This window comes from Hemibagrus wyckioides, linkage group LG16 (assembly GCF_019097595.1).
Source record: "Hemibagrus wyckioides isolate EC202008001 linkage group LG16, SWU_Hwy_1.0, whole genome shotgun sequence".
Taxonomy (NCBI): Eukaryota; Metazoa; Chordata; class Actinopteri; order Siluriformes; family Bagridae; genus Hemibagrus; species Hemibagrus wyckioides.
In genome coordinates this window covers 5,367,086-5,388,476 of record NC_080725.1, presented here as the reverse complement: position 1 = coordinate 5,388,476, position 21,391 = coordinate 5,367,086, and the positions used below count along the sequence as shown (strand labels likewise).

Sequence of the window (21,391 nt, the reverse complement as noted above, 5' to 3'; positions counted from 1 at the left end):
AAGGCGTAAGAGATGGAAGTCTCAACAGGTATCTGCAGTGGACAAATTACTACCTTGCATAATATCTTTTTAAGCGTGACCATGAGAGATAATACCCAATACCCAAACATCGGCCAGCAACTTGATGACTTTTTGTTGCGGGTGCCCACACTATATGCTACTACAGACACATTTTGGAAATAGATAATGGTAGTTGTTACTTATGCAGGGATTCTTATACTTGTTGGTGTCTGTGTCAGCATATATAACTAGCTAACTAAGTCAAGTCAAGAGGCTTTTATTGGCATTTCGGCCATATATAGCCGATGCAGTACACAGTGAAATGAAACAATGCTCCTCCAGGACCCTGGAGCTACATTAAACACAGAGCTACACAAAACAACTATGGCGTAAGAGTAAAAGAAAAAAAGTAACCTTTTGACATAATGTGCATGTGTGCAACCTTGTGCAAACAGTACAAGACAAGAGACAGTGCAAACAGTCAATACAATAAACTACAAGACAGATACAAACACACTTTATTGCGTTATATTTGCTACAATTATTTTAGCATGCAGCCTAGTCGGGCATTTTACATCTAACTAGTCTGATGGGCTAGCTAATGAGTTGATGAAGTTGTTCACTGGTCATCTTAGCATTTAACCAGAAAAAGATTCTAGGGGAGAAAAGAATATAGTGGTCAAGCATATTGTCTCAGTATGGTGGCTAGTTCGATTTGCCACACTAATTGCTAAAATAAACAAAGCTAAATTGCACAGAAACACAGACATGGTCAGATGAGATATGAGAAAAGTTGTGGCTGCACATATACTGGAATTGTGTAGCTGGTCAAGCAGTAGCAAATGCTGCTATAGCATGCATACTCTGCACAGCAGCTTCTGTGAACAGAATAACAAACAGAAAAGCGCCCGTCTCTCCTCACTCTGAGATATACTATACAGTGCAGAGATAACAGCAACTGGAGAAAAAATATACATATTGAAACTGACCACGTGAAAAAGAAAAAACAGCCAAATTACCTAAAAGAAAATTTCGCTTCAGTTCTAGACATGACTATTGAGTCTGGGAGAAAATTCTACTTTATAATATGATGAACTTGATTGTCTTGTCTCGCAGTCAGTAATGTGTTAGCAGTGCCAGCTCAGACCTGGCAGGAAATGTGTCCTCATATGTCTTACTCCAGCTCAGATAAAGTCTCACCCATGTTCCATGTTCCAGAAGTTTTTAAACACATCGAGATAGGTTGAAACTCTCATATTCATTTTTGATCTTATGATCTATATACCCATAATGTAACGTAACATAATAAAACATAACATAACATAGCATAACATTTAGTATATAGCAAAAACAAAAGACTTGGCTTTGCTGTTCCAATTCTTTGGCAGGAACCTTATTTCAAACCTTATAATGCTCCATCGGCAGAAGTCCAGCTACACAGTGACTGGCAGGAAACCATTCAGGAGTGAGCGAGATCTTTGGAGCATAAGCAGATCAAAAAGAAGCGAGAGAATAAAAGTCCAGAATTATAGTATAAGAGGAAAACTGATTCAGGAATGATGGCTAAATAGGTAAAGAGTTTATTTACTGATGATCATTAATTAATGATTATTCTTGTTTTAGAGTTAAAAAATACTAAGATAAACAAAGGCCACATTCATTAACATGGGAACTTATCAGGCAAATCACTCGTGTGTGTGCATGCATTGGTTTTTCCTTGGTTTTTCCTTGGTTTTACTGACTGGTTTCCATTTTAGGAAATACAAAAGTTCATTAGAAAATATTGCGGGTGAGTACAAACAGAATTACAGGAGTGGCCAGGATTGGTCACTTCCTCCCGGGAGAGAACGAGTGGGATTAACAGTTCTGTGCACAACTGTAGTTTGTATCATAACCCAGTAGAGATGTTATTTAGCCGATGGACTCGTGATAGCAGACGAGTGATAACAGGAAGCGAGTTTCTCTGTAATTTTGTATTTCAAGCATTATCAGGTGAGATTGAGTGATTCAAATCCTTTGCTTACCTGACCTGTGACTTTAACCCTCTGTGGGTGAGTTTAGCTAGCCTGTTAACACTATCTTGTTCAGAAAAGCAACATTTTACATAATCTGTCATGTAGCAGTAAGTAAAACTTGAAACAAAGGTAAGGAAGGTCTTTGAGTCTGAGTGAAGAAAGAAAGAAAGAAAGAAAGAAAGACAAAAACAAACAAACAAGTGAGAATGTCATCCATGAAGATTTCACATCCTGTCAGTGCTTTTGGACAACCAGTAAACACTGAAGATTGATCTGGTGTCTGTGAACACAATTATCAGGGTTGAATATAATATTTCTTGCTGCAAATCCTGATCATGGTTCTGATTCTTGATCTGAGTCTGTGAAGATAATTTGGCTGTGAAAGGCACTTTATATAAAGTAATATTCCTTTTGAGTAGATAGAACCTGCCAGCAATAAACATACGAGGATCTAAAATCCCAAACAGCGATTTGAGCTGTGCAAGATGCATCACGGACACTAACTAGAAACATGGGCAGCTGCAACACACCAGGCCTCTGCGTTTTAGTGCGTATGTAAATGTGCATGCATGTGTGTCATGTGATAACATCTGTCTTGAGGTTTGTTGTCTGGTGATGTCATGTTCCTGGCTGTATGAACACTTTACAGAACTGCTTTTTATTTTTGAGGCACAGACAGACTGAAAGATGTACAAACGCACTCAGACAGGGAAAAAAATATGCTGAATGGGAAAAGATTAGGGTGTTTGGCTCACACGGCTCAGTTATGCCCTTAAGAAGAGAGGAAGAAGACAATGACAGCGTGTTTACATGTTGCAGGTGCTGGTTACAGTCTTATTCCATGCTGAAGCCACTGCAATGTAAACACAGCTGTGAACTTGTTTATTACACACCTCACCAATATGGGAAATGTTTCTTTTTGCAGACAATTAGTCCATACAATAATTACAAAAGTCAACACATCCTGTTAAAATAGCAAAAAAAAAAAGCAAGATAAATCATATCGGCTTGTGTCCCACCTTTAATGTGATATAGCAACCAATAGAATTGTGGAAAAAATGAAGATAATCCACATACCAATCCCATTCAAACTTAGGTTTAATCATCAGGTAAGTGATTCTGATTGCAAGGTGACGTTATAAAGAACAGGATTTCCTTCCAAATCTGACTAAAGTGAAAGATAGAAATTGATCATGGAGGCTGCAGCAATATGTAAAATGTTGCCAAAACGTATTTCCAATCACCCCAAACCTTGTGCCAAAATGTGGTCTGGTCTGTTTTATCACCCATACCTGTGGTGGAAGCATTATATTATGGGACTGCTTCTCTTCAGCTGGGACTGGATCTCTAGTCCAAATAGAGAAAATCATGGAGAAAAATTTCACCTTCCAGCACAATAACAACCCAAAGCACAAATTCAAGTCAACAAACAAATTACGTCTAAGAGAAACAATTAAGTCTATGCACAGGAAATCTGCTTGCAATTTGGATTTGGAGAATTTTTGTTAGGAATGGAACAAAATTGCCAAATCACCATGTGCTTTACTGGTAGACTCTTAACCACAAAGACTGAGTGCTTTATTAAAGCAAATGGTGCTTCAGCAAAGTATTAATTAATACACTTATTTAATAAATTAAGTACTGTTGCTGTTATAATGGTTAAAGACATTTTTAAAATTCATTTCACTCTGCCTTCTCTCAGGTTTATTCTACGTCTAAGCTTTTCTTAGAAGAATCCTGTAAGGCCATCACTTTAATCACACAATGCTGGCTGTAAAGATTACAGCTCTGACACTAATATACTTGATAAAAATTAAATCTCAACGTTAATCCGATATACCAGATCCAATTATTAAATAACGCAATCTTTACTTCCTGGTGTGTACACTCTTCTCAGGATCTTTCAACCAGTTCTATCTTCTTTGCATCCTTATTGTTAGATAAAGACAGGAAATGTGCACCAGCAGGACAAAGAAGCATTATGCCTCTCAAATACAATCTATGGCAGGTATCTGTTACAATCAAGCCCAGTAGGTGTCATGGGAATGGTGCACATGTACACATGAATCTGTCTCTTGGTAGAAATCACTCGCACCCAGAGAAAAACAAACATAAGCAGGGGCCTCAAGCAAGTGTGCAGAAGTCCCTCATTACCCAGAAGTCCCTCATGGGATGTGAATATGACTCAGGAATAATCAGATAGTAAAGCTGAAATAATCATCAGAGAGAAACATTTGGTCTTATCAGTATTCTCGCTTGCCGTTTGTGAGCATGATTTGGTGATCTATCTTTAGACATAGCATCATTTAATCATGCTTGGAGAAGCCTGAATGCCTCCATTTTCTTGTACATGCTCAGATTACGTCAAGTGCTCTGCGAGAAAAACGCTCATCCTTGACTGTTCTCTGGTGAGTTCTTTAGGGAGAGGCATCTGAGCCAAGTGGTGAGTAAGAACACAAAGACTCCTCAGAACTCCTGAGTGTTACACAAGGTGAGCTCTGAGTGTATGATTGTGTGAATATGCCTAAGTATTTGGTCCTTGACAGTGGAAACAAAAGGGAGAGAACGTCAAAGGCCTCGAGTCCGAGTGAAGAAAGAAAGAGTGGGAGAGAAGGTGAAGCCGATTTCTGCTCTGCTACTGAACTAGGCCAAAGAGAGCTTCTATTCATAGCTGTGCAATTAACTATTGGAACCTGGCTTAATGTACATACCGAATAAGATGAAGATAGAGAGCCAGGAGGAGGTTTTATTACTTGAGTCATTGATGTTAGGGGATGTCGGAAGTGTGTGGCGTTGTATCCGAAAAACTCCTGGGACATAAGAAAGGAAGATAATTAGATTTGATTGTGAGAGCAAAGTGATTCAGACTAAAATTACAGAGATAGAATTACTTTCTCTGAGGTAGAAATGCTTCTGAGTGCAGAGCTACACACCAATAAAGAGCGGAGACAGCACTGCATAGCAAGCAGGCCGCTCCAGCAGAGAATCATATCCATAACAATTTGTCCACATTGCATGGACAAGACCGGTTGAATAGGGCAAATCGTGAAATATCAAATAAGTGTCCCATAGAATGTATGTTTTAGATCTTAACCTTAGGGTGTCTGAGCTGATACAAGCTAAGCTTTTGCCTATTCTGCAGATTTTTTTTGGTCACAATGAGCAAAGCAGGCCACCTGCTTCAGTCCTGTCTTTGGACACTTGTCTCCTTTAATACCGCAATGTCAGTTTACTGTTCTGTTTACTTGCACAGCCTATTTTCTTTGCGTTACTTGTGTTTGTGGAGATGGCAGGCTGACTTGATTTTTGTCTTTGTGAGAAGAATAAGAATATCTAACAGTTTAAACTTGTTAGGACATTTGACTAGTGGGCCATTTAAACAAAGTTTAGATTATGTCAGCGGAAAGTCTTCACAAGGATGGTGCATGTGTGTGTACTGGCATGTAGGTATTTCTCTATACAGATGAGTGGACAGGCACAGGGCCCCAGATAAACCTTGCATGGAATTTGACTCTCTCTCTCTCTCTCTCTCTCCCCCTGTCTGAGAATTGATGACTCATGGTATGGTGATGAGGATAAAATTATGGCCCATATGCTCCGTATGTTCCATATGGTCTATAACCCCCACTGGTGCCTGGAGGTGATTTTAGCAGCACACAGGCAGTAGAATGTTTTTGGCTTAATGACAGAAACAAGAGAAAATCTGTGCCTTAAAAAAAAAAAGAGAACTGGCTTTAAATGGTGCTGCACTGTCATTTCTAGTTTTTGCGTAAATCTCAGCAGGTTCACGGAAAAAGACAGTACAGCATTGTAGCTTACAAAACATTAAAGTATGTTTATCTAAAAAATAGTTTCTAAAAAGATGTAAAAATTTTTGGATGCTAGTTAGGATGAGTCTTAGTTTTGCTTAGACTTGTCTGTGGAGGATGGGCTGGAGGCGCAGCCGAGAAAGCCTCACTGCACGGCTTGCTAGGAATAGTCTGAAGAGTGACAGTGTGCCAGCTCTGTTCTGCTCTCATTCTCTCTCTCTCTCTCATACGCACACATTCTCATTCCTGCATGAAATTATGTATATTTTTAACACGTCTCTTCTGAGTCTAATTATTCTTATTCTTATTCTTATTATTCTTATTTTACAGTGCTGAGATTTTGAGTTGCATTTGGTTTTTATGTCTTTTATAAAGAAAACACAAGTGTCTTTCATTTCTAAAGGTGCTTAGACTACTGCCTAGCAATTTTATTGTCAGAATGCGTTTGCAATTTTATGACGGAATGCATTTCTTGCTGTATTGAAAGACAGCTGTATGATTGGTTTAAAATAGACAGAGATAAGGTGTTAATATGCAGCAGTATGATCCTTTAGAGTGGTTCTTGTACACTGGTGATCCAGTCACTCAAAAATCAAGGACTTAAGCTTTTAGAAAGCTTTTTTTTTCTTTTTTTTTTTAGCTTTTCAGTTTTCCACAGATAACTCTCGTGTAGGAAGATTAGTAAATATTTTCTTGTCGATGAGTTATAAAAACATCCTGATAAAAATAAAACCTTTAATCCTGTTAAGGAACAGTGTTAAGCCTCTGAGGTAAAGCTGCATTCTGAGTGCCTCAGCACCATGCCCCTGGGAAGAGTGGGGTTTTGTGTAGCAGCTGGTTATAAATGTTTAATGAAAACTGTTCTTGAACTGCTGTTTGAGTAGGTGCTTTTACACATCAGTTGTTGGACATGCAGTGGAGAGCCTGCTAAAAACAGTGGTTTTGTATGAAGCTTGATGTCAACACTAGATGAGTCATACTGGGTGTTCTGATGCTGCTTTCCTCAGCTATGGCTCTACATTTGTTTTCTTGTTATTTAATGACCAGTAGTTTGAATTTATTAATGGTACAACTCTTAGTGCTTTTAAATATGACTTCCACACATCTTAAAACCAACGATTGCACCGTATGTCTAGTGAGATTTGATTGGATTTATATAGTCTTAACTGATGTCTTTGACTTTTTTCTCAGGCTGCAGGAGGTGGCTTTGTCTGAAAAGGATGGAAATACAGCAATAGAGAACCTGTCTGCTACTGTGGAAGAAGAGAACGAGGAGTTCGAGAAAGAGCAGGAGCGGCGCCGTGCTCTGGCATGCCCCCCTGTGGTAACACATGTGACATACCGTGGCCTTAGGAAGATCAGGAAGATGAAGAGGAACCAGGAAGTTCGACTCCACTCCCCAATCTCAGAGGGAGAGGAGGGGCATTGCGAAGTTGATGTGGGTCTGTCTGCTTCAGAAGAAGAAGAAACAGAGCAGAATGAGGCAAAAACAGGCAGCCATGTCGTAGCTTCCCCTCTGGAGATCCATTCAGGGCAGTCTAACCCGAAAACTTCCTTATCTTCAAACAGTGTAAGCTCTGATTATCAAAGCTTTGCTTCAGTGGGCTCTTCCACTGTAACCCCCAACACTTGCAGTACAGCAGAGACAGATGAAATGCACAGCGCTCTGAGCTCAAGTGCCTTACAGACAAGTACCGAGGCCAATATAAATTATTTAGACTTTGATCCAATGGTAACTGGTAAGATGTTGTGTGCTAATAAAAATAGTGCCTGTAGGTCTGCTGTTTTAGAGGCAATTGTTGATGGTGAAGCTCATGTCCATGAGCCATCCGAGTCTGAATCTGTACCTCTGACAATGGAATCGGACCTTGAGGCTTGTCTACAGTCAGAGTCTCACTATACTGATGAGCTGATGTTTCATTTTTTAGCTGAAACCCCAGATACACCCCAAACGCAGCCGTCCAATACTAATACTGCCACAAACTTAAACACTCATTTTGCTAAAATTAACACTGCCTCCAACTTGCACACAAACTTCACTGGTTTGAATATTGCTCCTGATTCCTGCCCAGATAGCCAGCTGTCTAGTTCTGGCCTAGATGGATGGGACCATAAGGAAACTCGAACCCCTACGCTATCATCTGTAGCAGAAACGTCAGGACATACTGCCTGGCAGGCAGAGTTCATCTTGGAGAATGAAGACACACAGCAGCTGGGTATAGATGGAGAGACACTACAGCTGGAGTCCAAAAAGATAGTAGAAAGCATTCTCACAAATGCTCTGGCTGCCCTGGAGAGGATTGACATTTCTGAGCGAGAAAATGAGGCTCTATCAAGAGATGAGTTTATTGAGGGTATGGAGAATCTCATTTTTATGGATGCAAAGGAGAGCATGGATGGAGCAGCCAGCTTGGGACAGGCATTGAGAGAACATTTGCCTGTTCATGGTGATGAAAATCCCCAGTCATCCATCTCAGATGGGACTTTGGGCAGCAGGATGCAGGCAGATGGGAGTCGGTCCACCCCCTCCTCAGGCTACGAGTCCATTGCTGGTTCAGACACAGACATCCGGAACAGCGGGTCTATTAGTGCTGATATTACCTCCACTTGTGGACTATTCAGCATGCAGGAACTCAGAGAGGAAGCAGTGAGCGGATGTTACCCACATGAGCTGGAGCTGTGTATGGAGAGGAATTCTGCCTCTCAAAATAATAGACAGGACTCTCTGCATCACAATACTTTACTGCTTGGAGTAAATCCTGAAGAGATGGGAGAACCTGCCAAAACTGAGACAAACAATGAACAATTACCTAAATATGTTCTTACTGTTAGCAATATAACATCTGTACAGCCAGACACATTTGGCACTTTATGTGAGGTAAACAAAGGGCAGGCACAGTGTGTTGTGGGCGAGTATGTTTGTTTTTCACAGAAAAAGAATGACACGGAGCAACAGTATTCAGCCAAAGACAATCCAGAAAGCAATAATCATGGTCATGCATTGCACTTGAACTCAGGTGATGTATCTACAATCATTAACGCTGTGGAATCAAGCCAGGTAGAGGGCATTCGAAAATGCTTACCTCAAGTTGAAGTAAGTAACCCAGATTCAGAACATCTAGGTGAAAATAATGTAGTTCCAATCCAAGATTTCTCTAGAAAAGAAGACAAGCCAAATCTGTCGGTGATCCAAACCCAAGCATTTGACAACATCACAGAACCTCATCTGGTCAGTTGTGAGAATTTAAACAAGTCCATATTGGCTGCTCAGGATAAACAAAGTGGAGATACACAAGGGTCATCGAACTATGTTGGCACAGGGGAGCTAAGCTTAGCCCCAGATGTGGGATCTTTAGCTTATGCAGTTGAGCATGGACTGGACAGTAAGACCCAGGAGGAAGAGAAGGTCTCTGCTGACCCACAACCTCTTCGGTTGCCCAATTCAGACACATTAGCTGATTCCAGCGATGACCTTGTGTGTTTCCGAGCAGTTAAAGTCACTGTTAATGATGACCAGAGCCAGGAAGATGATGAATGCCAGTCAGATTCCTCAATCGGATCGAGCCTACACAGAGCAGCTGGTAGGCTGGCAGCCATTCCTGTCTCATCTAGACCTCACTTGGATCTCCCTGGCACCTTTGCCATCATCAGTGAGGAGGAGGAGACTGATACAGTGTTTGTGAATGACACAGGGCCTCTATTGAGTCCAAGTACACGCCGGGTCAAGATATACCCCTTTTCCCTTTCCCCAATATATGAAGAAGACAGTGGAAGAGAGGATGCCTCACGGGATGATGTGCTACATGTGCCTCCAGCCACAGAGGAGGAGCAGCGGAGTGTGGAACAGCAAGCTTCTTCCATCCTTTCGCTCCTGCAGTCTGTCAGCGAGAGGCTGCAATCATCCACCTTTAGTAGCTCTGAGACAGAGCAGGATATGGAAGACAGGCCAGATGAACCAGAGTACCCACAGCATTTTCTCAGACCCCTTTGGGATCGCTATGATGATAATGATGATGATGTCACTGATAGCGAGTCAGGCTTGCTGCTACACCAACAGCTCACAGGGACAACTTTCCTCAGTACAGAAGCTCCAAAGGAGGAGGGTTCTCCACCCAACCATAGTCCACAACAGAAAACCAGTGAATCACAGGATGGAGATTTGGGGGGAAGCCATTGCGAAACCACTCTGACCAGTGCTGTGAGGACTGCCAATACTCCATTTTATCAGTATTTGAAATCCAACATAGTGCCATCACTTGCCACAGAGACACTAGAGCGTAAAGCTTTTCCTAATGGTGAAAGTTCAACTGTTACTTCCATGGTAAGGACTCTGTATAACATTTAGTGTTTTATTGGTCACAAGTCATGTAATTTTAAGTCTTTAAGTTTGATGATTTTTCTTACTTTGCTCCACAGGTAGAGATGGAAGGGGTTGGAAAAGTCAATCCACGACCTACTTTGGTAAGGGCTCTGTCTCTTCTTCCATTTATGCTCTATTTTTCTTCTCGTCTTATTCTCACATCACAATCCCATTGTATGATATAGAAGTGTATTATTCTAATAGTGCAATAACATGCCATGCAACTCCATCTTCAACTACATTCCGTTATGAGGATTTCAACTAGAGGATTACATCCTTTACAGCGATTAAGCCATCTGATAGAAAGGGCTTTAAAGCCTTGCACTGTCACAGATTTAATCCCTGTTTCATAACTGGATGTTCACTGCAGTCCTGTATCATGCAACAATATTACATATATCTTACAGATTTACAGTTTTTACCTTTAACTATTACACACCAATTTATTGTGCGAAATGCAGATTTTCCCCTAGATAATATCTGTAAAAGCACTGAACAGACTGCTTCATATATGAGCTTTATTTAACACGTTTAAATGGGCATGTGCCTATTTGGGCATGCGCCTATAACATATACACACAATTGATTTTTCACTACAACTGAACATGACTGACACTTATAATGCTAAACATGATCTGAGCTGCATGGTGTAGCTCGTAATCAAATTTGTCTCCTTAAAGACAGGGTTAAATTAATTAACAAATCTGGCATTCAGATGCTTCTTGGTTGATTTGCTGGCATATTATCTCATTTAAGCAGCAAGTGGTGTTGAACGTTGGCTGTATTGTCTTTATTTTTAATTGATTCTGATGCTATTTTTGATCATCACAAAAAGAAAGTATATAGTACCCCACTGTTTCCTAATGATGGATTTCTAATGACTGTATACTGATGATGAATCTCTAATGGCCATGCCTAATGATGCAGCTGCACATCTACGAGAGCCTGGCACCATATGGGAAAAGGATTGAGATCTGTGGGGACGTGGAGGATGTAGGGGGAATTTTGTTTCCACAAGAAGCCACAATCCAGGCCCAGAGAGGGTGGTAAGGATATTTTATTGAACCTTTTGTTAATGAATGACAAATGTAATCAGGATGGGTTTAAGGTATAAAAGGAGGCTTCAACTTAAAGTAACTGCAGTATGACTTTTAGAAATCTTTATTTATAATTTACTCACAGTTCTGTAAATCATCCATTGCATTAGCACTGCCAGCATACTGCCAGTGTGTAGTAAATTTCCATTTTAAATATTATTTACTCTGTCTTTTAGCTTTTGGCTGCCGCTTGCTACAAGTATGTGTATATTAATTGAACATAGGCCTGTGGTTAGCTTATAGTCATAGTAAGCTGAGAGTGTAGGTTTGTGTGTGTAAGTGTGTGTACATGTGTGCATCTCAGTGTTTTGTGCCTCCATTTTCTCCAGCTTGTCCTGTATGTTATTCTTGTGTAGAGAACAGAATCGTACTGAACCGCACTTAGAGCTGATGCAGTGGTATCCACACTAATGGGTGCATGTTCTGTTTTCCTCTTCTGGTTTCTATCTGAGCCCAACGGTTTCCTTATCAGAATGTGAAATGCTGCCCTATTAGGTTAAGGTTTGGTGATTGACTTGCCCAGTCTAAATCCTTTCAATTTTTTCCCCCTAATGAAGTCATTTGTTGTGTTTTAGGTCATCATCTTGCTGCATGATGAAGTTCCTTACAGTTAGATTGGATGCATTTCTCCGTAACTTGACAGGCAGAATGTTTTTGTTTTGCTGCTATCATCATGAGTTTACATCATCAAGAAAGATTTGTGAGCCTGTTCCAGAAGTAGCCATGCAAGCCCAAGCCATGACAGTACCTCCACCATGCACCGTGAATGAGCTTGCATATTTTAGATTGTGAGCAGATCCTTCACACTTTTGGAAGAGGTTATCTTACTTCCAGTACTTTTGCAGCTCATCTTTGTATTTCTTTGTGAATTCCAATCTGCTATTCTGATTCTTACTGCTGATGAGTGGTTTGCATCTTGCGATATTGGCCTCTATATTTCGGCACTTGTTATTGTCAAAAACTGAACTTCACCCCTGCCATGTGGATGTTGTTGGGATGTGAATTTGGGGAATTTTTCACAGCTCTTTATAATGATTTGTTCATTAACTGCTGTTGTTTTCTTTGACCGACCTGTTCAGTGTTTGGTTTTTAGTACACAAACCGAGAGTAGACATTCAGAGCTATTTACTGTTTAATCAGTCTGTCAATCTAACAGGACACATGAGGGCAACAAGGGACACCTGTCAGTGTCATGTTGCAGTATTAATGAGCACTTGAAAATTGAGTGGGTTCGAACAAGACAACAGTGTTCTAAGTTATTCCAAATTGTAGTTGTTTTAAGTTGTTTCTGTCATCGGTTGTTATATTCATCTTTTGGTCTTAAACCCTTCAGTTTATACCCAAAACCAAAGAATTACCAGAATCAGAGGGGACTAGAAATTCCTAGAAGTTCAATTCCTGAAAGATCTTACCTTTTCAAATCCAACATTTTCAGTACTGAAATAACAGTGCATAGGCAGTTTCAAACAATTGGCTTCATGGCATTTGGAATGCTAGTTGTAGAGTGTTTGGTGATTGCTGGAGCTCTTTGGCAGTTGGTGTGTATAAGAGTCTGTCTAATCCTTTCTTTCAAACAAGCTTTTGTTGAGCTGGCTGTGCCGGCTGCAGATGTGTGGTTCAGCGGGAAATCGGATAGGAGCTAAAAACTGTATTCTAGCACTTAGTGGACTTTCTTTGAAATTTGATTTACTGGCTGTGATTCTGATTATTGATCATGCCACAGGCCAAGCAAGGAGCGAGAGAGAGCGTTGCAGTAGCCTTTTCACACAAATCCTTCTGTCTGGATCGATGAGATGATTCCTGCTGTGTCACAGCAGTGAGCAATACTTTGATGGATTATTAATGTGGCAGAACACTCACTACTTCTTTCTTCAAGTTGATGCTTTACTTAACCCTCATACTTCTGATACCGTTTTAGCTGAAAAATTGTATCAGGTTTGCAGTCGAAAGTTGACAGTTTGCAGACACTTTGTCAATCCTATTAGTAAATATAGTCATGCAGCAAAGCTTATTGAACTGAAAGCAATGAGAAAGTGAGAGAAGCAGAAAAGATAGAGAGGATAATTTTAGCTCCTTTTTGTGCTACTACTAAACTAGCTTGTCATTCTCTCTGGACTGACAATGAAAGCTAGCAGGGGAGGGTGTTAAGCAGTTTAGTCCCTATGGAAATGTCCTTGGAGCTGTTTGTGTATCATTATGGGCAATATATGGGTTGCTGTATATCTTTTGTGTGATGAGTTCTGGAAGTACAGACTGTTTGTGTGTGCCACAGCTGGCTGCTGTATGTGGAGCCGAGATACCAGGGGTCTTGCATCCTGCTTGAGGAGGGACAGACAATACAGACCAGTGGAGAGACAAGAGAGAAAGACGGACCTCCTGCTACATTGTCTGTAGGCTCCATCAGGAGAGCAATAAAGGTAAATCTGTCGAAACTTACTCTACCTCTGTCTGTATCTGCCTTTTATATCCTAATGATCTCAATGGTCATCTGATGCATCGGACACACATTTCCTGTCTAGCCAAAAACAAATTATTAATGTATTAAATTGACTGGAAACAAACTAGTCAAAACATTGTGTTGTAGCATTTTAGCCAACGTTCTCAGCCGCTATTCAGTCGCTTGGTGGCTAAGGGATTCTGTGAAAAATTGGTGCTTCTGTGCAAAAAGCAGTGAATCCAGGACAAATTTATAATGTGTTACATGACAGACAATGCTGCTGGAGCTAAACTGAATTATTCACCCCAGCAGTTGCTAATCGCACACCATAAAATTACTCGGCACAAAACTCAAAATCAGGTCACCAGTTCTGGACCTGGAGACTTGGAGTGAGACACAGTCTGCTGATTCCCTTGCTCTAATAGACCCATAAACCCAAATTACCAGGTGAGATGTCCTTCTGTTATTAAACTATGGCTGTTCTCTGGCTTTGCAGGACTGGAAGTGATGATAAACCCTATTCTATTTGTGAAACAGCTGTCAATAAATACTGTAGCACAGAAAACTGGGGACAGCTGGACTGTCCTGTTTAAGCTTGTTTCTTTGCCTACTCCTATTAACAAATAACCTCACGTAACAAAAATCGTAATAGATTTAAATATGTAGTGTCCCAAAAAAATAAAGTGTTCATAAATCAGGAAAAAATAAGTGCAACATGTAGAACCACCTTCAGCACGAGTAAATTGAAGTAAACGTTTTTTCTGTAGGAGTTGATTTCGCATAAAATGTTCACTGCTCAACACCATGACATTTATATAATTTATTAATTTGAAGGACCTCACAAAGAAAATGTTGTTGCATTTTTATCTCTAGGATGATGCTGTTCCAGAGATTCATCTCCATTTAGAGAGTATCAAGAAGACTGAGCCGGTTTGTCTCCACTCTGAAGCTGACGACATAGACGCACATGTCCCTGTCCACCTCTCTGACCTCAGTGTGTGCTCCGGATGGTAAGTCCTGGTTCATGCTTGATGTGTGATCTTGCAGTAGCAACATGAACGGCATTGGTTGCAAGCTTACTTGCATACTTTATGTACATCTGGGGCATTAAAGCAAAATCCACATAACTGTCACACCTGTAAAATGTTTAATAGTTTCAGTTTTAAACCTTTTTAGTTTCTTTTTAAAACCTTTCGTCTGTTATTGTGACCATATTACTGAGATGCAACTCAGTAATGTTCTAGAAGACATGAGAGGTTTTTAAACAAGCTAGTGTTAGTACTCAGTAAGTGTCTAGATTATTATGCCATTTGTTCATTTGCATACCGTATCACATGATACTATACAGTACATAATTGTAGTTTAAAGCAAGTTGCTCCTCCATAACATCGGTCAGAGGTCTTGCTAATAGTTGCCACAATAGCAACTAGAACTGCTCAAGTTCAGCCTAATTTACTGTTGCTATGTTAAATCCACTGCAGCACTGTCCGAGCTTGAAGGGGCGTCAGTGCCAACTGGCTGTGTTGCATTGTTCAGTGCTGAGTCATAATTGTGTTCTTAAAAACTGCACCTGTGAAGGAAAGGCCACTTCCTGGTCCAATGTTCCTGTTCTACTGCTTGAAAAAGTGGGTCTTCAGGAAAGGCTAATGTGGTGACTCCTCCCAGGACAAATCTAACACTCATTATGAGCACAGAGATAAGGCGGTTTCGGTAGCAAAAGGTCATTTTTCATAATTAATTACACTGTCAGTTAAAGGGCTGGAGTGACAGATATTCCTGGGTAAGTCTCGGACAGGGCTGCCAGGGTAACTGTATTACAGTGAAACCATTTAGTGTTGTGGCAGTAATTTTTTAAGCCTGGTGATTATGCAATTTATAACCTACTAAAATTACCACGCATGTCAGTAAAAAAAGAAAAGAAAAGAAAATGGCTACTAGAGCAGACTTTCTGGAAGTTTTCAAGAAGGTAGAATGCCAAAAAAAAGGCATTTGAAATGTAACCTTATACACGCGCAACCATGTGATTTACTGAGTCACACACTGACTGTCAGTCTCTATTCCTCTTTACTGAAGTCGTTGCTCCATTCGGCTAAAAAAACATCAGATGTTGTGTGCTGATGTGTCCGGGTTAACATAATAACAAGGTCTAACAACAAGAGTATTAACATCTTGTAGCAAATTACAATTGGGAATAAAATACTTACAGTGTCCCCCATACTTTAAATATAACTCACTTTGGTGTTACAAAACTGAGCAGAGTTTTCCAGACTGACTTCATGTGTGTGTGTGTGATTGTGTGTGTTTAGCTGGCAGCCAAGTTTCTTTCCATTCGTAAAGCCAGTTATGCTCTTTTTGTTACTGTAGCTGGGTGGCCTTTGATGGTGCTGGATTCACAGGAAATCACACGGTCCTGGAAGCTGGAGGCCTGACCACACCCGTTCTACAGAATGCTCCCATCTCCTGTGTGCGGTCACTACGTCCATTGAGAATGGTGCGACTACATTAACCTCTCTCACCCTTGACAAAGACACTAACATCTGCCTGTGTAGATCAGGTTACAACCCAGAAAGAATCATTAAATCACAACAACATTTGTGTAGTATTTAATGCGGTTTTTGTGTAGTGTTTGGGGGTGTATCTATGTAATAACACACTTCATGAAATCCTTAAGATAAATAATGAATATGCTTTTTTATTGCTACACAGTTTTTTTTTTTAAGCTCTGTATATTTTATAGGTCTGGCCTTGGTTGCATGTAGCCCGACTCTTCATGTCCTAAGAACAGCTTATCCTGTACATAAACATATTGTATTTCCCATTTATTCTGCCTGCAGGGAGGTCTGAGAGTGCGAAGACCTCTTGATCCGAAGGTAAGGAAAACAAATCCCGATTCAGGGAAACCTTTAACAATTTATAGTTAACAATAACATTAACATCTCATTTGTTGGCGCAATGTGTGTACACCATTCAGCCATAACATTAAAACCACTTGCCTCTTTGTGCTGCCAAAATTTTTTGCCACATCTAGGCAAACAACCCCTAAATTTCACACAATTTTTTTGCTCTTTACCATTTGCCCTGGGGATTGACGAACAAAAATTGCCAAATTCACATGTACAGTCTTAGAAGAACCTACACAAATACCACAAACATCCTCAAGGTATGACTCCACTTGGGAGATTTGGGATATTCTGTAGAGCTGTGTATATAGATATATAGGTAAAGCTATATATAGATATTCTCCCTAATATATAGAGCTGTTGGGTGCTATTTCCTTAGTAGGTTTCTTGTTGTTTTCAGGTCAGTACTTAATAAAAGTACTGTAATTACTTAAAATCTGGCCGTGAGGCCTTTGTCTAAAATTTGCTTGGCTAATCATGTTTCGGGTGAGGGGGAAGAGAGGCAGAAGACTGAAGTAAAACGTGATTTGCGTACATAAACTCATATGCTGACAATTATAAAATACCAGTGTGCTATTTTAGTTTCACACATATACACACGGACAGGAGCTCCATGCTCATATCAGGGGCGGCAGAGCGTTAGAGTAAGAAGAAACCCACATGATGAGAGGCCAGTATACACATTTTAATACAGAGATTTAATTAATATAGATACAGTCTGCAAAACAACCAAGAGAAAAATTCAAATGCATGAATCAACAGAGGGTATTTGAACAGTGTGAAAGTCCTGAAAATAGAGAAAATTAAATGGAAAGACTTTTGGTTCTTGCAGGGACGCACTGGGACACATTGGCACTCTGCATATGTAATGTGGCCACATGCGTGTCAGTGAGGATGGATGTTCTTTTGTGTCCCTGCATAGATGGTGATGTACGAGAAGCAACTCTTTCAGGGTCAGTGCAAGGAGCTACTGGAGAACACACCCTGCCTAGAAACTGCTGAGGGATTAATACACATCTCCTCTCTACGAGTCACTGGAGGAGTGTGAGTATTTTTCTCACATGTACACAAACACAAATGAAATTTTTCAGCAACCACAAAGGTGCTAATGCTTCTGTTGTAGTAAACGAGATGTTCCACATGCATTTTTGATCAAGTTGAAGTCTCTAAGAATACTTCTTGTGCATAACTTTGTCCTTCCCGGATTTCACAGGCAAAATCAAGCACACCACAATATTCTGTGCCATTTTTCAGAATGACCTCAGATTTTCCGCATATTTGGGCCAGGATGTGTGATGCAGCGGCATCATAATGCATATTCGGCCAAATCCCTCTTGGATTCATGTGTGTCAAATATGTGTATAGCTATCATAGAAAGTAATTACCTACACTACATTGTTAAAAGTTTTGGGACACTTCTCCAAATCATTGAATTCAGGGGTTGGACTCAGACCCTTAGTTCTAGTACAATGAACTCTTAATGCTTTACCACTACATTTTGGACAATTCCATGCTCCCAGCTTTGCGCGAACAGTTTGGGGATGGCCCCTTCATGACTGCACACCATTGCACAAAGCAAGGTCCATAAAGACATGGATGAGGGAGTTTGGTGTGGAGGAACTTGACAGAGTCCTGACCTCAACCTGATAGAACACCTTTGGGATGAATTAGAGCGGAGACTGTGATCCAGACCTTCTCGACCAGCATCAGTCCCTGACCTCACAAATCAGTGATCTCAAAAACTGTGATCACAAATGCACTTCTAGAGGAACGGTCAAAAATTGCCATAAACACACTCCTAAACCTTCCCAGAATTGTTAAAGCTGTTACAGCTGCAAAGAGCGGGCCAACTCCATATTACATTCATGTGCATGTAAAGGCAGACGTCCCAAAACTTTTGGCAATATAGTGTATGTGTCTTCACTGGTAGTAGTTGAAAAGTCGAAAAGAAACCTGTGCTTACATTTTCTCAAATTGAAGTAGTTTTCTGCAAAAAAGAAAAACATCAAAAAACTTTTGGAAAAATCAGACACCCAGCTTTTTCAAGTATATAAACCTCAACCCTTTTCACATGATCAGAGTGGAATGTAACTAAAGCTAAAACCATGGTGTGTGTGTGCGCGAGTGTGTGCGCGAGTGTGTGCGCGAGTGTGTGCGCGAGTGTGTGCGCGTGCGCATTTCAGTCTGCTGGTTTCTGCAATGAGAGTGACCTCAGATGAACATTTGTGTGTGCAACTTAAACAAGTCCTGTTCTCCTCCTTCTACAAACAGAGCAAGAGCTGTTAATACGCTTTAGGACACGTGTGTTTAAGTGAGCGTATAAACATATTTCATCAGTGATCTCTAGGTGTGGAAAGACGCTGATATGGGTTTCTTTGTCTTTCTGACGTTTCTTTCTCTCTATTACCCTTATTAACCCGAGTTCTTGGAAAAGGGCTGGTTTTACCTAACTCGTAGTCATGCGCTTTATTTGCAGTACTGAAAGAAAAGAACTTTTTTTGTCGTACGTTTAAATGATGGGCATGTGCTTCATAGGAGTTTCTGAATTATTTACAAGATGTGTATAAAGGGTATGATGGATGAGCTTATTTTAAGCATTCTGTGTTGCACTGGTGGGTGGAGCTACTGTTGCAAAGGTTACAGTTATGTGCACTATGATGCAGGTGGGTGGGCTACTCCTCTGAAAACTACAGAGGGCAGCAATGTCTGTTGGAGGAGGGCGAGTACAGCGACTGTACCACACTCTTTAGTGGACCAGGAAATGTTCTAAGATCCTGCCGCTTCCTTCAGGCTGTGAGTACACACACACACACACACGCACACACACAGTTTGATATATTTTCAGTGCTTTTTAGGCTCCACTGTTAACAAAGAAAGTGCAAGAAATAGCTAGAATAATAATTTAATATTAATTTAAGGGCATACCAATATCTAAAGTGCCCTCATCACTCATATAGATGAGCTGGTGGCTCAGATGAAATCCATGAAACAGAGTGTACACTGTGGAAGCTCCTTATAACATATTCATGGAGAGACGATGCAGTGTCTACAGCAGAGTCGTTCAGCTCTAGCCTCATTAGAGTCTGACGACTGGATCTGCCTCATTGAGCTGGCATTTGCCTCACTGATCTGATTTATCTCTCCACTTCATGCGAAGCGATATCAAAGTGTTAATGGTCCATTAAAGCAAAAGAATATTGGAAATACTATTTTTAACTGTAGAATTGAACAGAACTGTAGAATAGAACAGAGTAACTTTTCTTTATTGTCTGCGTCTTACTCCTTGCCACTTGACATCCCCACAGTGGTGAGTGTAAACATGTTAGATGGCTAGTTTGTGCAACCGCTGATGTACACACATGGAGGCACACTGAGATGGACTTAAACATGTGCCTATTATAATCTTCTCTACCAGAATTCAATTATCAAAGTACTTCCAAATATGCACAGTCTCAGAGAAGTTATATTTGTGCATGTAGTGGAGGCTAAAAGTGGGTCAGATTTGGAATTTGAGGCTCTAAGGCTTTGACCCAGTTTGACTCTCAATAACAGGCATGTGATAACCAATAGCAATTATTTGCTATAGCTACCACTGATAAAATTGATCAAATGGATAAAAGAGTAGGGGTAAGTAGTAAAAGATAAAGGGGCGAGGTACAGAAGGTTCAGGCTTAGTCTCAAAGAAATTTTCAGGTAGATTGTTTCTGCTTTTTTTTTTTTTTTTTTTTTTTTTTTTAAAAAAAGGAATCCCCACTGCCAAAAACCTTGCACACTGACTGGTTGTTCAGCATAGATATTTACAAACTTGAATAACACTGTGCAACAACCCTCTCTATCATTCTGTACTTTAATGGAATAGGGATTTATGTTCTATTAACAGCAATGGTTCCTTAAAGTTTGTTAAGTTGGAAATGTTCTTGTGGTTATTCCAGGATTTCATTGAGCCTGCGGTTACTCTGATTAATTGTGAAGAACAGATTGAGCTTGTGGACCAGGATGTGGCAGACCTGCAGCAGACTGGGCTAGTGAATCAAGCTAACACCATCCATGTTCTAAGTGGAGTGTGAGTAAGACAAAACTGTTTTAATTAATTAGCAATTTAATGCACTGTATTTATATAATAGAGTCTAGAGAAGATGCTAAAATATTCTGGGCTCAGTGCCACTGATGATATACTCCTGGTGCTCTTGAGGGTGACAGTTCAGTAGTGTTTTCACACTCAATCCCCAGTATGATAATGGCATATCTTTACTGGTAATGTTGAAGCAGTCTTAAAATGACATTTAAGATTCACATTCAGCAAGCCTTGTTACACAAGTATAACACTTCCCACATATAATGAATTTGTTATAGACATTTCAAATGTGTTTTCTCACACACTACACATTGCATTCTTTAGTCTGCTGGTTATTTGCTCTTAAATGACTGCATCATGACTAATGGCATTTAGCTGACTTGTCTTTTTTTTGTCTTGATTTGAATTAGAAGGCTTTATTGCATATACATTAAATGCTTATTTATTTACATATACATTGTAGTTCATATTCCAGTTCTGCGGTCAGTGTGCAGGGCCAGCCATGATACAGCACCGCTATTCTCTTGCTATTGAGCAAATATTTAAAATCGCTCACCATAAAAGGTGTTAGAATGCTAGAGTATAAATAGTTATGAGGACGTCATCCACTTTCCAGGTAATGTACTGGCTTATGCACACACACACACACAAGGAATCCTGTGAGGTTCCCTGCAATCGGAGGGAATACATACTATAAT

At 40.2% G+C, this 21,391-nt stretch overlaps 1 protein-coding gene across 1 annotated transcript in view; it reads left to right on the top strand.

The window, feature by feature from the left end:
* LOC131366750 (uncharacterized) overlaps positions 1–21,391 on the top strand; it is a 34,722-nt gene that overhangs the window by 8,792 nt on the left and 4,539 nt on the right. The window contains exons 4-13 of the mRNA XM_058411470.1: positions 7,016–10,145; positions 10,241–10,285; positions 11,112–11,230; positions 13,554–13,698; positions 14,592–14,728; positions 16,083–16,209; positions 16,553–16,588; positions 17,541–17,662; positions 19,282–19,411; positions 20,551–20,681. Coding sequence (XP_058267453.1) covers positions 7,016–10,145; positions 10,241–10,285; positions 11,112–11,230; positions 13,554–13,698; positions 14,592–14,728; positions 16,083–16,209; positions 16,553–16,588; positions 17,541–17,662; positions 19,282–19,411; positions 20,551–20,681 — 4,122 coding nt within the window. The remainder of the gene's footprint in view (positions 1–7,015; positions 10,146–10,240; positions 10,286–11,111; positions 11,231–13,553; positions 13,699–14,591; positions 14,729–16,082; positions 16,210–16,552; positions 16,589–17,540; positions 17,663–19,281; positions 19,412–20,550; positions 20,682–21,391) is intronic.